We start from the raw sequence: 15,584 nt of genomic DNA, 5'->3' as shown, positions 1-15,584 counted from the left end.
GCCCTCCACTCCGAAGAGTCTCAGAGCAGCTCACAATCTCCTTTACCTTCCTCCTCCACAACAGACACCCTGTGAGGTGGGTGGGGCTGGAGAGGGCTCTCACAGCAGCTGCCCTTTCAAGGACAACCTCTGCCAGAGCTATGGCTGACCCAAGGCCATGCTAGCAGGTGCAAGTGGAGGAGTGGGGAATCAAACCCGGTTCTCCCAGATAAGAGTCCGCACACTTAACCACTACACCAAACTGGCTCTCCATCTAAGGCAGCTTCAGTTTCATTGGATGACCCTCATCCCCTGACCTGCACCATGGTATTCCCTGAGAGGTTGAAGGTGATGTTTCTGGGGCACATTGAAGGCTGGCATTACACTATGGGGTTTTTTTTAAGGTTGATTGATTAGGCAAATGTTGTCTACTAATAATCAGGTATTTAAACCATTAATTCCTCAGAGCAATAAAAAAAAGAAGGCATTATATTAAGCAAATAAGAATCCAGTCCCAGAGAAGCCATCCAGAGTGCACTGCCTCTCTCTCTCTTCCCTCTCTCAGTCTCTCTCCTCCCCCTTGTCTTCAAGTCACAGCTGTAGGGTTTTCAGGGCATAAGACTTTCAGAGGTGGGTTGCTGTTTCCTGCCTCTGCATTGTGATTTTGGACTTCCTTGGTGGTCTTCCTTGGTGTCCACCTCTGCTTAGCTTCCAAGAGCTGGCAAGATTGGGCTAGACTGAGCTTTCTTTAGCTCTATACCAGTATCAGATATCTATACATATTTTAGTATCTTGTGAATTTTTACCATCAGAAGTGTACAAGTTGAAGAAGAACAATTATTTTTAAGTTCAAATGGTCTTAACTTATTTATAAGGGAACATTTTATTTAAATCAATAGCAACTCTGTTAAACCCTCACCTTTTGCATAAAGCCCCAGGTCCCTTTCCTGAACTAAAACTGAGCATAAACACATGTGCATGAAATGAATGCACATCCATTGATCTGTCTCCATCCTCCATTTGCTACCATTCTTGTGCCAAATTGGATAAGATCCTCTGGGCAGGAACTTTGGTTCTGGTGCCCAATAAGAGTGCCATGCATAGTAGAGGACCTGTTTCTCTAATAACAACGAGCACTGCATATAAACCATCAAACTTCTGATTGTTAAAAGCTTTGAGCTCTGCAGACCTTGGGTTGGATCCAGTGACTCTATCTTGTTAGCAGAGGTGCTTCCTCCTTGCCCAGCACGAGAAGAAGATTTGGATTTATATTCCACCCTTCCCTCGGGAGTCTCAGAATGGCTTGCAATCTCCTTCCCTTCCTTTCCCCACAACGCACATCTTGTGAGGTAGGTGGGGCTGACAGAGCTCTTTTGAGAACTGCTCTTGAAAGAACACCTCTGAAAGAACTGTGACTGACCCAAGGTCTTCCAGCTGGCTTCACACAGAGGAGTGGGGAATGAAATGCGATTCTCCAGATTAGAGTCTGCCACTTTTAATCACTATACCACACTGGCTCTCAAGGTAAACCCAGCTGACTGCATGTGGAGAAGTGGGAAATCAAACCCAGTTCTGCAAATTAGAGCCCACTGCTCTTAACCACTATGCCAAACTAGTACCTTTATCCTGGTGCATGATGCTCCTCTTGCATCGGGGAAAGTGCCAACGTTTGTGCCATGAATCTGTGTGTTCCAGTCCCAAATCTGGTGATCCAGGGATAGGGTATAAGCATACAGTAAAGGGAAAGGGAGTTGCTGCAACCATGGCCACTGCTCAGAACTGATTCAGGTGGTCTGAATCAAATGACCCCTCGCAGGGCTGGGGAATAAGGGACCCTGTTTACTGCAAGGGCTATCAAATGATCATATTTTCTTGTTGTATCTGCCAATTGAACTTTGCCTGTCTGAATCTGATCCGAGGATAATGGTATAGATGTGTTATTATAGGTTTTTGTCTGGGGGAGGGGGGATTTAAAGGGTTAAGTATTTTGTGAATATTTGACTGCGCTTGTATATTGTTTTTAGAAGTTTATTTTTTAAAAAAGAGAGAATGCCAAAAAAAAAATTGACCCCTGTGTTTCAACACAGGAAATGCAGGCTGCTATTTACGCACAAGGGCATTTTTTATTCCATAAAATATTTGACTCAGTATTTATATATGTGAGAGCCAGGGCATTGTAGTGCTTATAGTGTTGGACTAGGACTCAGAAGACCTGAGTTCAAATGGAGGAGGAGGAATGGATTTATACCCCATCCTTCACTTGGAGTCTCAGAGCAGTTTACAATCTCCTTCCCTTCCTCTCTCCACAACAAATACCCTGTGAGACAGGTGGGACTGAGAGAATTCTCAGAGAACTGCTTTTGAGAGAACAGCTTCTGAGACAACTGTGACTGACCCAAGGTCACCCTGCTGGCTGCATGTGGAGGAGTGGGGAATCAAAACTGGTCCTCCAGTTTAGAGTCCACCACTTCTAACCACTATATCAAACTGGCTGGAGGAGGAGAGGTCAGTGTGAACTAATGGTTAGGCTTTCAGACTAGGATCTGGGAGATCCAGGTTCAAACCTTCACTCTACCATAGAAGTTCACCAGGTGATCTAGGGCAAGTAACTTTCTGTCAGCCTCAACTGCCTCACAACGTGATTGGTAGGATAATGTGGAGGAGAGTAGGACAGCGGTATATGCCACACTGAGTCACCACTGGAGAGAATAGTGAGTACATAAAAGTAAATGAACGAATGTATACTGTTTTGAGCTTCAAGGAGGAAGGATGGGATAAGAACATAAGAACACAAGAGAAGCCATGTTGGATCAGGCCAGTGGCCCATTCAGTCCAATACTCTGTGTCACACGGTGGCCAAAAACCCCAAAGTGCCATCAGAAGGTACATCAGTGGGGCCAGGACACTAGAAGTCCTCCCAAACATGACTGATAGCTGATCACATTAATAAATGGCCCACTTACAGAACATTTGCAAAAACGCTCAGTTTTCAAGGTGGCACCAATTTATAGAACATGATCTCACTATGCAAAGTTTTTAAAAGCTTGTTTGCTTGTTTCTTTGTTTGTTTCATACCCCACCTTCCTCCCCAAAGGGCATCCATAGCGGTGTACATTCTTCTCCTCTCCTCCATTTTATCCTCCCAATCACCCTGTGAGGTAGGTTAGGCTAAGAGACCGTGACTGGCCTCAGGTCACCCAGAAAGCTTCCAGGGCACAAGTGGGGATTCGAACCTGGGTCTCCCAGATCCTACTCTGACAGTCTTAACTCCCATAACACAGTATCATTTTGCTGTTCATAGCGGTTTCTTTCAACCAATGCCCTCAGCTCCTTATGACAGTATGCAGGTTGTTTTTTTAAAATGAAAACATTTCTGGTACAGTATGTATTTTAGTGCTGATCTTTGACTATAATAAATAACTCAACTTCAGTTTCACTATGACAGTAGATCAAGTAACACTTTTAAATCTGCACCTATTATGTGAACAAAAGGCAATGGAGGAGAGTGTCTATTGCTTATTGTGTGTCTATTGTAAGGTCCCTTGTAAACTGTCATTAGGGAAAGCATTTATGCAGGGACTTCAGGACAGGCATGCTGTAATGTCTGACCTGGAAAACATTTGGTTACCTTATTTTGGATTAAGAAAAACTGGTTACTTATACAAGAGTGCAACTTGCCATTACTGCCCAGCTGATACATGGAAACATGGACACAATACAAGAACTTGTGGGCAATCAATGAAATTGCTGAGCAGTCAGGTTAAAATGGATAGAAGGAAGTACTTCTTCACCCAAAGGGTGATTAACATGTGGAATTCACTGCCACAGGAGGTGGTGGTGGCTACAAGCATAGCCACCTTCAAGAGGGGGTTAGATAAAAATATGGAGCAGAGGTCCATCAATGGCTCTTAGCCATAGTGTGTGTATATATATATTTGGCCACTGTGTGACACAGAGTGTTGGACTGGATGGGCCATTGGTCTGATCCAACATGGCTTCTTTTATGTTCTTATGACACATGGAACTACCTTATACTGAAGCAGACCCTTGTCCACCAAGGTTGGTATTGTTTACTTAGTTTGGCAGCGGCTTCCCAGCGGCTCAGGAAGAAGTCTTTCACATCACCTCCTGCCTGGTCCTTAGCTGGAAATGGAGGGGGTTGTACCTTCTAACTTCTGCAGACCTAGCAGTGGTTTACCACCAAGCAACAGTGCATACACAAACATCTTCAGACAATTATGTGTACACAAGCATCTTCAGACAATTATGCATCGCTCAAATGGTGACCCTGATCTAGTTTTTCTCTCTTTGCCTAACCTGTGTGTTAAGTGCTGACAAGTTGCTTCTCACCCATAATGACCCTATGAATTAATAATCTCCAAAACACTATAGTCTTGCTCTGGTCTTTCAGTCTGAGGACCAAGACTTTCTTTGTAGAGTCAATCCATCTCATGTTGGGTCTTCCTCCTTCCTACTGCCTTTAACTTTCCCTAGTATTATTATCTTTTCCAGTAACTGGTTTTCTCATAATATGACCAAAGTATGAAGCCTCAGTTTAGTCATTTTAACTTGTATGGATAGTTCAGGCTTGATTTCACCTAGAGTCCACTTACTTGTCTTTTTGGAAGTCCATGGGATCCGTAAAAGTAAAACTCTCTTCTAACATCACATGTCAAAAGGAGCAACTTTCTCCCTGTCAGCTTTCTTTGTTGCTTAATCTATCCCATATCAAAAGGGGAGGGGGGGTCACCTCATCTACAAAACACCATCCTGAGCTCCCTTGGAAGAAGATGAATAGTAGTAGTAGTAGTAGAAAAAGAAGAAGAAGAAGATGATGATATTGGATTTGTATCCTGCTCTTCACTCTGAATCTCAGATTCTCAGAGCAGCTTACAATCTCCTTTATCTTCTTCCCCCACAACAGACACCCTGTGAGGTAGGTGGAGCTGACTTTTCCAGTTCTCCCAGATAAGAGACTGTGCACTTAACCACTACACCAAACTGGCTCTCACATTTGTACAATACAAATGTGGTGAATGAGCACTTTTTCTCTCTGCTAGTTTCACCACTGGTATTGGAACCCCTGAGAAAAAAGGCTGGGGAGAGGGGCCAAGGGTAGGGGGGATTCTGCACTCCCAAACCATAGGTTTGTTTTTAAGATTAGATGAACCCACTCATTTCATTAAAAAAAATAGGGAGACATTTGTGGGAATCTGCTTGCTTTATGTTCAGGTTTTTGTTAGGGCGATAAAGACTTAGACCTTTGGCAAAATGAAGAGCCAAATTTATCTCCATACTACAGATGTAACTCCATCAAATAATCAACAAGCAAGCAAAAACTTCTGGCATTAAAGTAATCACTTCTTTAGGTATGCCAGTCTATTCCTCTTCAGATTGAAAAAGCCCTGATGATCTTGCCTCATGGTTAGGCTTGCCTCTGTTATTAACGAGTTACTGGGATCCCACAAAATATTTGCACTGTCAGAAAGGATTTCCAATCCAAGGAGTTGTTCCTCTGCCTCAGCCTTATTTAAATGAACGGGAGCTGGGCTCTCCTTGCAACATCTCCTTTTGTTTTGAGTCAGGGATTCTGCGGGGAAACATCTTCCTGGAATGTGTGTTTGTGTGTGTGTGTGTGTGAGTGAGTGAGAGAGAGAGAGTGCGTGTGTGTGTGTGTGTGAGAGAGAGAGAGAATATCATATTTTCAGTCTTAGACATTATTGCAATGTTCTAGGCTGGCCCTGGTCATTCAAAACCTCTTCTACTGCTTTACAAGATTTATCAAGAATCCATTCTTTCAAATTTAAAATGTGTTAATCAACCACTGTTTTCAAAAGCACACTGTATAGATGGGGAAAGAGCCTGCCTCAAAAATGATCCCATTTCCTTTCTTAGAAATATAATAAAACTGGTTGTGAGCCGCCCTGAGCCTGCTTTGGCGGAGAGGGTGGGATATAAATCCAATAAACCTTAGACCTTAAACCTTAATATGCTTTTTGTGGGCATTACATATTAGATTGAGGTCCCACTGCCATCTTGTGGTAGGAGTGGGCAATTGCAAGCTCTTGGAGGGCAAAGAAACTAGGAAGCAGGAGGTATGAACTTGCTAATTCTTTGCTCACAGCTGTAGCCTCCCAAAGGCCTAGACAAGTTTGTGTGTAATGCATAATGGGGATCTATGTTTATAAAGACTGCCCCTCACTTCCACTCTTTAAGCAGCTGGACAGACACTTGTCGGGGTTGCTGATCCTACATTGGGCAGGCGGTTGGACTAGATGACCTGTATGGCCCCTTCCAACTCTATGATTCTAATAGGAATGTAAAAACATTATGATCCATAATTGGGGAGGTGGCGGGATTCACGCAAATGATGTATTGTGCAAACATCAGGAAGTCCTCCATTTGTTAGTGTCATGTGTTAAAATAGTCATGATGAATACTGAAAACAGAGAATGAGGGGAAAACAACATAGGAACCAGCTATAGCCAAATATATTTTCTTTATTTCACATTTACTTAAAATATTTATATGCCTGTCTTACACCACCAAACAAAGCAATCTCATCTTATTTTTTAAAAAATAAAATCTTGCCCTTCCTCTGTGGAGTTCAGGACAGCAAACATGTTCTTTCTCACATCTGGAATGGTCGGCCAGCAGCCATAACAGCATTATATAATGAGGGGTTTTCCGGTAACTACTGTGCCACCTTGTTCAATGCCTGCATTGCCTGCATTGCAGGAGAGATTACTGCAATGCCCTCTACATGGGGCTGATTTGAAGAATGGCAGCATAGTATATATTGATGTGAGCTCTACGAGCTTTATGTGTTTTATGTATTTTATATGTATTTTAAGTATTTTATTGTATAATTATAATTACTAATGTACTTTTAATATATTTAAATTGATTTGTTGGTTTTATGTTGTAAGCCGCCCTGAGCCCGCCTCAGTGGGGTAGGGCGGGATATAAATCTAATTAAATAAATAAATAAATTCAAGTAAGAATTTGTGCCTGACTCTACAAGAAGAGACATATAGTCTCATCAGACAGAAGCAAAAGAAAGAAGTTCCCTGTTGTCAGGAAGTGAGGAATTATTATCACCATGCTCTCTTCTTTTTCCTCAGGTCAACCCATTCAGGGACAGAATCTGCAAGGTGTTCTCCACAGATGGCTACTTCACATTTGAGGACATCCTTGGGATGGCATCTGTCTTCAGTGATGTGGCATGTCCCATCCTTAAGATCGAATATGCTTTTCGGATATATGGTATGATGTTCCCCTCAACTGTGTTTCTCAGGGCAGGACCCAAGAAGCAGTAGAGCTCTAGAAGTCAGGAGAGAGCCATTGGCTTGGCAGCAGCTGTCAGAAAGCAGAGGTACAAACGGACTTGGCAAGACTGGCACCAATGGTTTTTTTAGGCTCAAGGCCCCAAAGTCAACCCGAACTGAAGTAAAAAGTAGTAAGCGCACTTGCTTAAGTCTAAAGAGAAAGTCTTTGGATGAAGGAAGGGAGGCAAGAATAGAAGTGCACCAAAGATGGAGAGAGGCCATAATCAAGTGGTAGATCATATGCTTTGCATTTAGACAATTCTAGATCCTTTGTGACTCAGTTGAAAAGAATCCTGGTTATAAGGATGTGGCACATTTTGTGGTGAAACTGTTCAGCAGCCAAACATACCATGTTCAACACTAACCATCATATCATGAGCCAACCACAGATTTGTTCAGCTGCCTGCTGGGAAGTGGCAAACTGGTGGTGAGCCAAATTGGCAGGTGTTCAGGTAGCCTTACCCACCTGGCAGGCCTGAGGTAGACTGCAGAGAATCATCTCAAGTCAGATACTAGCCTGACTGGAGTGGGTAACCAAGATCATATTATATCACTGCAGTCTTGTTCCATCTACACGGGCTCTAATTTTTTTCAGGCTCAATTCAAGGTGCTGGTACTGACCTTTAAAGCCCAATGTTGCTTGGGGCCAGGATACCTTAAGGACCTCCACCTCCTGTAAGAACTTAGTCATCTTTGGAGGCCCTTCTTCTGTTGCCCTTGCCATCTGAGGCTAGACAGGTGGCCACCTCAGAAAGGGGTTCTCAGTCATAGTGCTGAAGTTTTGAGACTCCTTCTCCAGAGAGATTTATCTGTCTCCTTCTATCATTGTCTTCTACCAGAAGGTGAAGGCTGTTCTTTTGTTGGGCTTCCCTCATTAACTCCCTGTTTGTATGTTTTCTGCGCTTACATGTATTTCTATTATGCTTTAATTATTTTAAATAACACACACACACACATTTGTACTTTAAAAACTTTTCAATGTCTAAAATGTTTTAATATTTGGAATATTTTAATGTTCACCACCCTGGGGACCCTGAAATGAGTGGAAAGGCAGCATAGAAATGTTTTAAATAAATGAAACTTGATATACACACGGACACTTGAAGCTGCCTTATAGTGAATCACACCTTTGGCCTATCAAGATTAATATAATCTACTCAGACTGGCAGCAGTTCTCCAAAGTCGCAGGCAGAACTCTTCCACATCCCCTATTACTTGATCCTTTCAGCTGGAGATACTGGAGATTGAACCTGGGACCATCTGCATGCAAAGCAGACACTCTACTTCTCAGCCACAGCTCCTCCTCAGTATAAGGCAATTTCACATGAAAGATTCTCATCAGAGCTAATGGGCAATTAGCAGTGTGATATTAGGGCACTTGTCAACTTTCAGTGACTTTTGTCCCTTTCCTTCTTCCCAGGGCCCAAGCACAATCATTCCAATCAAACATTGTACTGTCTCCCAGATTCCACCCCATTCCTGCAATCTTATGAGTCACAAAAGTTCTATTTATTTCTGTAATTACATGACGGGGTTGCAGCCTAGACTCGAAACCCAAAAGAGGGTAGGCAGCCCTCTCCCCCAGGCTATTATTCTGCCCCCCCCCCATGAACCAGATGCCAAAAGGCATGCTTCTGGGCTGACTCCCTATCTCCACCAAAACAAATGGGCCATAGCAGCTATGCTCTTTTGGACCTAAAGGACTGGGTCCCCTTCTGCCTCTTGCAGGCCACTAGAACCTGGTACTTGTTACCTAAGATTTACTAGGAAAGATCCAACATGCTCAAGAAAGATGCAGTGTCGCAGATAGGGCTTTTTACAGTCCTTCATTAATGGCTGGTCTTGGATCGCCCTGGTTCTAAACTACATCAACAAATAGCTCCTATTTCAGGAGGACTATTCTCTTGTAATTGATATAAGAGTTCCAAAGTCACATAACATGCACAAACACTTCTGATGTTGAAGGCCAGGGCAAGAGAATTTCCAGGAGTCCAGGTCAAGTATGTAAAGCTTTCTTCTACTGAGTCAAATAGTTCATGTAACTCAGTGTTATCTACTCTGGCTGACAGCAGCTATTTCCAGTGGGAGTATCTTTCCTTTTTCCTTCTCCCTATGATTTCTGCTTTAATTGGGAATGCCAAGGGTTGAACCTGGACCTTCTGCATTGCAGACCACTATCACTACCACATCCTCTCCCACTAAGCTATGGTCCCTCATCATCTTTTTCACAATCTACCCTTCTGCCTATTTGTTACCATGCCATCTGCATTGGGCAGGCCCTCCAGAATCAAACAATCATAGTGACAGCCAAATCCACAACTCACATCAACTTTTATGGTCTTTGTATGTACATGATTTAGATATATGAGCATGTAGAATGTAAAACCAATTAACGGATACACAAATGATGTTGAAAACACTATGCCTTTTACACTGGAGAATCTGATGGGAGGGAACTGGAGATTAAAGAATCACTGGTTCAATTGGTGGAAGTGAGTAGTGAAATTAAAAAATGGGGGGGGGGGCAAGCAGAAAGGATGCAAAGTTCAAAATGCAGCCTTTATGGTGAAGCAGGATACTTCTGATTACTAGGTGATGGGGAAGAAAAATAGGGAATGGTTGTAAGCTCTACAACCTGCTTGTGGACCTCCCAGAAATAACTGGCTGGCCACTATAGGAAGAATAGTGGGGTAGATGGATCTTTGATTTGATCCTGACAGGCAGTTCTTAGTGGATTTAGGTGGGGTGGGCTAACTAGGCTGCACTTTTGCCTTACTCCCTCATGAACCCCACCCCACCCCTCTATTATGCAATTCCCAGATTTTAATGAGGATGGCTTCATTGATGAGGAAGATCTTCAAAATGTCATCCGTCGATTGTTCAACAGCAAACACATCAGAGAGGAAGTGATTGTGTCCATGGCCAACCGTGTACGTATCCCCATAGCAATCCCTTTCACTTATGAGCTCCTCAGAGACTTCAAGAAAAAAGTTTCAGTGGCAAGTTCTGAGAGGGCCAATGCATAGGATTGGAGGGACAGATGACTGAACATGAGCTACTAAAATCATGCTCCAGCAGAAAAGGCCAATGTAACAGAAGCCTGCAATCTCAATTTAGGTACCTGGTTCAATATCCATAGATTTCTCTTATGGGCTTCTTGTGTTGCCCTGTGCCAGTATGATCAGAGAGAATTAATTGGTCTGGATTAATGCATCCTTTTCTATTCCAAGTAGGTTCTGAAGGATGCTGACTTGGATAATGACAAAATGCTCTCTGTGACGGAGTTTGAACATGCCATGAACTTGTGTCCGGACTTCCTAGAGTAAGAACTGATTTCTAGGGTGTCAGAATTTGCCTGCTGCCCCACTAACTGCACCTGAGGCCTGGAATCCCCCATTCTTTTCTTCAGGGCTTTTTTGTAGGAAGAGCCCAGCAGGAACTTATTTGCATATTAGGCCACACCAAGCCAGCCAGAACTGCGTTCCTGTGTGTTCCTGCTAAAAAAAAAAGTCCTGCTTTTCTTAGCCTTTAAGTTTTGTATTTATGAGAGGGAGCTGTCAGCCAGAGATCCGCCCAGAACAGGATTCTGTGTGTGTGTGTGGGGGGGGGGGGGGCGGGGTTTCATAGATTTCTCCATAAAGTTACATGGATGGTTGTCTTGATATGAGGTGAAGCTGTCTTGTTCCAGTGGGAGCCCCTTCCTAAGCCCCCCAGGAGCCAATCCCTGGCCACCCAAAAGCCAGTTTGAATAAGATACCTCTGCATCATGGGCTTTGGCCAGTCTCTGAAGTTCCAGCCCAGGAATCTAATGGACTTCTGTTCTCAGCTCCTTTAGGATCGACTTTTGACAAAGGGGAAGGAAGAAGGCAGCGTGCAAGATGCAGGCAGTTTGTGAGTGATGACGACAACACCAAATTCCCTCACCAACCTCTAGGGGATCTTTAGTGAGACCCCCAGTTGAAAAATCTATGTATTTTTCAGCAGATATAGGAAAAAAGGTGTTACAGAATAAAGGAAAGAAGAGCTTGCCAGGTACCTGGTTTTCATTTCCATAAGGAGTGGCTATGGTGAGCATCCCTGGGCAGGGACAGGAAGATTGGCTGTAGAAAACCTTAAACCCTGATCAGATGGACGCCTGCTGCTCTGGCCATTGGACTTCAAAATGGCAAGCTTGTTCTGAAAAGGGATGAGTGGATTTCACCACTTTTCTTTCTTTGTTAGTTTTTATTACCTTTGGGAGGGAAGATGGCATTGTATAGTCTAGTCATGTCAGATCTTGGAAGCTAAGCTGTTTGGGAGACCATCAAGGGATCCACCTCTGCTTCTCACCTGCCTTGAAAGCCTTTTACTGGGGTTGTTGTAAGTTGGTTGCGACCCGACCATACATATGTAGGTATATTGTATTCGGAGCCATCCAATCAGGATGACTGCTTCAGATCCCACACTGGGTATGAGCACTTCCTGGATGCACTTTGAGCACTAAGCCACTAGAGGAGATAATGCAGCCTAGGTAACTGATGATGGCTTGGGAAGGGAAGTTTCATGAGACCATGTAAGCTGGGGGATGGGACTGCGTCGTCCTAGGTCCCCTCCCCATGCTTGCCATTGGTTTCAGTTTGCCTCATTCTCATTGCTGCAGTTGATTCATTTTTACACCATTTTACACCATCTATCCATGTACCCATTCATATTTCAGATGCCATTTATGAATTTTATGCAAAAATAACATTGAAAAGTGCATTAATTTTCACACAAAGAGTGCAAGGAAAGAGGGACTGGTGTGAGGATACAGACTCACGAAGGAATGGACAAAATCAAACAAAACAATAAACAAAATGAAAACGGGGATGTTGAAACTGAGTTAGCCAGCTTTCATCCTGCTCCCCATCCACAGTCCTGGAGACCCAAAGTGTTCCTCAAAAACTCGATAGGGGTTCTTCATTGACAGGGTCAGTAACAGCATCCAAGTGGCCCAGAATGACAGTCCCTCCACCCCAGCTGTCCTTTATGATATGAAACAGCAGTGGAACTTAGTATGGGTTTGCAGTAAGTACCCAGTGTGAACTAAGTATACACTCTGGAAACTTGCCAGAATCCTCCGAAACACTTCCCAGCATCCTCTGCTGTACACAGAGGCTCATGTCAACTTGCTTGCAGGATCTTCAGGCCTCCCTGAAGGCAAAACATTTGAAAGTCATGCCTTGACCTGTGGCCACCACATCTCCCCTCCAGTATGACTGGCTCCAGCTGAGAGCCCCTCCCCATCTCAGTTACCAAATGCCACTCCTGAGGTGAGGCCAAAAGAAGGGAAGGCAACAGACCCAAACTGGCCCTTAGCCTGAAAAATTGTCCAGCCTTGCCTTAAGAGCTACATTGCACCAGCTTTAACAGTTTACAATAAATATTGAGTAAGATGGGGGGACGGGGGATTGAGGAACATGGACAGCATGGCTGTTTTTCTATTAGGACATTTTCAATATTATTTCACAAAGGGAAACAGGAATGTGGATATCTTCCTGGAGTTGTAGAACCTTGACAGGCATTAAATTAACCGGCCACTGCTGGTGCTCTGTCTACTAACTCCTTATTCAGCAGCCTCTGCAGTCCAGTCTAGATAATGCAGCAGAAGCAGACAGCAATGGTACTTTAGAACGGATGACTCCAGAACAAGGAACCCTGGATTACTTGAGCAACCAAGCCATGCTGAATGACCCCTGCAAGGGAATCTGACAAAGTGAGCTTTGACTTATGCAAGTTGATACCCTGGAAAATTGTGTTAAGGCACTACTGGTCTCAAATTTTGTTCCCTTAAAAGGGAAGGTTCGCCTAGCAATCTTGCCTTCCTTCTTATCACCAGAGATATCTACCAGACCCTGAACATGGTTTCAGTCTGTCCAGAGTCTTCTAGAAATGCAGTTTTTTAAAGGAAAGATGCAGCTCCATATTATAGAGTACTGCCTCCACCTATTCCTATTTTCTTCTTGGCAAGCCCCTGTCTAGTACAGTTTATCTACTCAAAATCCTATGAGGTAGGTTATGGTAAGAAAGAATGTCTGGCCCAAGGTCACCCCATGAGTTTCCATGATTGAGAAGGGGTTTGAACACAGGCCTCTCTAGTCTGTCACTCATCAGTGTGTTCTTCAACATCTCAGCCCCAATGCTTAATTCTTCACGCAATGAAAGTGTTTTGGCAGACTGGACCTCTGGTTCCCCTCCCTCTCCATTCCACGTGTGCTACAGAGTCTTGTTTGCATGAGATACTTCACAACACTGTTCTCCCTTCCTCCATTTTTCCTCACAACAAGCACCTCCTGAGGTAGGTTAGGCTGAGAATGTGTTACTAGCCCAGCAAGCTTTCATGGCAGAAGTAGGGAGAGCAATGGTCTCCCAGATCCTAGCTTGAGACTCTAATTACTACTACTACACCATGCTGTTTGCACATTGTGGGAATGTCTGGACATACACTTATCCTGGTTGGTGCCTAGAGACCACTACGGCAAAAAATCCAAAGTTCAGATCATACATAGTGTTGAATGAATGCATGTGCAGTGCACTGTGAACACTGGCTTGGATCTCTTGGAAGATTTCTGTGTGCAGAACAGTCTTTATGCAAGTAGAAGCAATAGAATTGTTCTTCACTGTCTGCCTGAGTGAATTTGGTTGTCTTTTCTGTCTGTGCAAAATATAACCCAAGCTATTCTACTGGTGCAGTTTCAAAAACCAATAAACTAATGCAAACCATTACCTCACAGCTAAAATGGAGGAGAGATGTAAGCTGCTTTGGGTACCAAGTGGGGAGAAAGATGGGATACAAATGAATTAAATAAATAAATAAATAAATAAATAAATACGTTGCATATTGAGTTGCTCTACATCCATATTGTTGTTTTGTTAAAAAAAGTATAGTTAGATTGTGATGCGTCATTGCAGTCACTGTGCTAATGCTTGTGCAAGCTGAACCATGCTAAGGACAATTACATCCATTCTTACACATTGCTGGAACCACATACAGTTAGTGCAGAACGCTGCGGCACGGCTGTTAATGAGGCTCCCTCGATGGGAGCACATGCAGCCTATTGTGTTCCGAATCCGTTTCAAGGTGTTGGTATTGACCTTTAAAGCCCTTTATGGTCAGGGACTTGTTTATCTGCGGGACCACCATTCCCCATATATCCCCCAGAGAGCACTGCGTTCAGGGACAAAAAAATCTGCTGTCCACCCCTGAACCAAAGGAGGCTAGGCTGCGTTTGACACAAGCCAGGGCCTTCTCGGTGGCAGCACCAGAGTTATGGAATGCTCTCCTGGAGACCATAAGGGCGCTGCGGGACATTCCTACATTCCGCAGGGCCTGTAAGACCGAATTGTTTCGACAGGCCTTCGATGCTTAAACTGAGAGAGAGCTGCCACCTGACATCAGCTAGAGATCCCGGTGACCAACTGTCTGAAAAGCAGAACCGACAACATAGTAATGGTACAGCACCGTGGAACAGTTTTTAAATTTTAATTGAATTAATGTTTTATAGATTGTATTGACTTATTGTTTTAATCATGTAAACGACTGTTGTAAGCTGCCCTGAGTCCGCTTGCGGAGAGGGCGGGATAAAAGTCTAATGTAAATAAATAAATAAATTAGTTTAGCTCAGAAGGAGCCAGACTGAACTATGTTGCCCAAAAGTCACCCACACAGATGACCCAAACAGAGATTAAACAGTCTGCTTGTAAAAGATACCTCTTTTTTCAAATGCTGGTAGCAGAATGTGGGATCAAGTTTCAAAGAGCAAAACTGAGTGGAGGTTAAAGGGTTCAGCCCTTCTCTTTCCTGTTTGGCCCCGAGACAAAGTGAGTCTGCAATCTGCATTTGTTCCAGTCTTGGTCTCATTGCTCCTTTCCCCGTCTGGTCTCCTTGTTCCTTTTCCATGGCACTTTTACTGGATTTCGCACAAGCTGCCTGGGGCGGCAAGTTGCCCTGCCTCTTTTCAAGTCCCTCCACAGCAGGCAGAAACCCATTTTCAGAGGATCCTGTCTGCTGCGGAGGGAACTTGAAAAGAGGTGGAGCAACTCACTGCCCTTGGGCAGCTTGTGCAAAATCCAGCAGAAGTGCCATGGGAAAAGGAGCAATGAGACCAGAACAAGGCAAGTGGGGAATCGGTCTCAATCTCCTGTCCTAGAACCCCAAATCAGTGTTGCTGGCAGTGGCAGTGTTGCTTGCAGTGGCTTGAGTGGGTGAGAGAGTAGATGCAGCAGAATGGGAAAAAGTGTAAAAGCTGAGTTTGAGAC

General features: G+C 43.9%; 1 protein-coding gene across 1 annotated transcript in view; it reads left to right on the top strand.

Annotated features, from left to right (window-relative positions):
* The window catches only part of CIB4 (calcium and integrin binding family member 4), a 38,611-nt gene extending 27,423 nt beyond the window's left edge, over positions 1-11,188 (top strand). The window contains exons 4-7 of the mRNA XM_060248911.1: positions 7,104-7,245; positions 10,128-10,237; positions 10,541-10,629; positions 11,134-11,188. Of these exons, the coding sequence (XP_060104894.1) occupies positions 7,104-7,245; positions 10,128-10,237; positions 10,541-10,629; positions 11,134-11,155 (363 nt within the window). The 3' untranslated portion in view covers positions 11,156-11,188. The remainder of the gene's footprint in view (positions 1-7,103; positions 7,246-10,127; positions 10,238-10,540; positions 10,630-11,133) is intronic.
* The last annotated feature ends 4,396 nt before the right edge of the window (positions 11,189-15,584 follow it).

The sequence above is a fragment of the Heteronotia binoei genome, chromosome 1, assembly GCF_032191835.1.
Source record: "Heteronotia binoei isolate CCM8104 ecotype False Entrance Well chromosome 1, APGP_CSIRO_Hbin_v1, whole genome shotgun sequence".
Taxonomy (NCBI): domain Eukaryota; kingdom Metazoa; phylum Chordata; class Lepidosauria; order Squamata; family Gekkonidae; genus Heteronotia; species Heteronotia binoei.
This window is presented reverse-complemented; position numbering and strand designations above follow the sequence as displayed.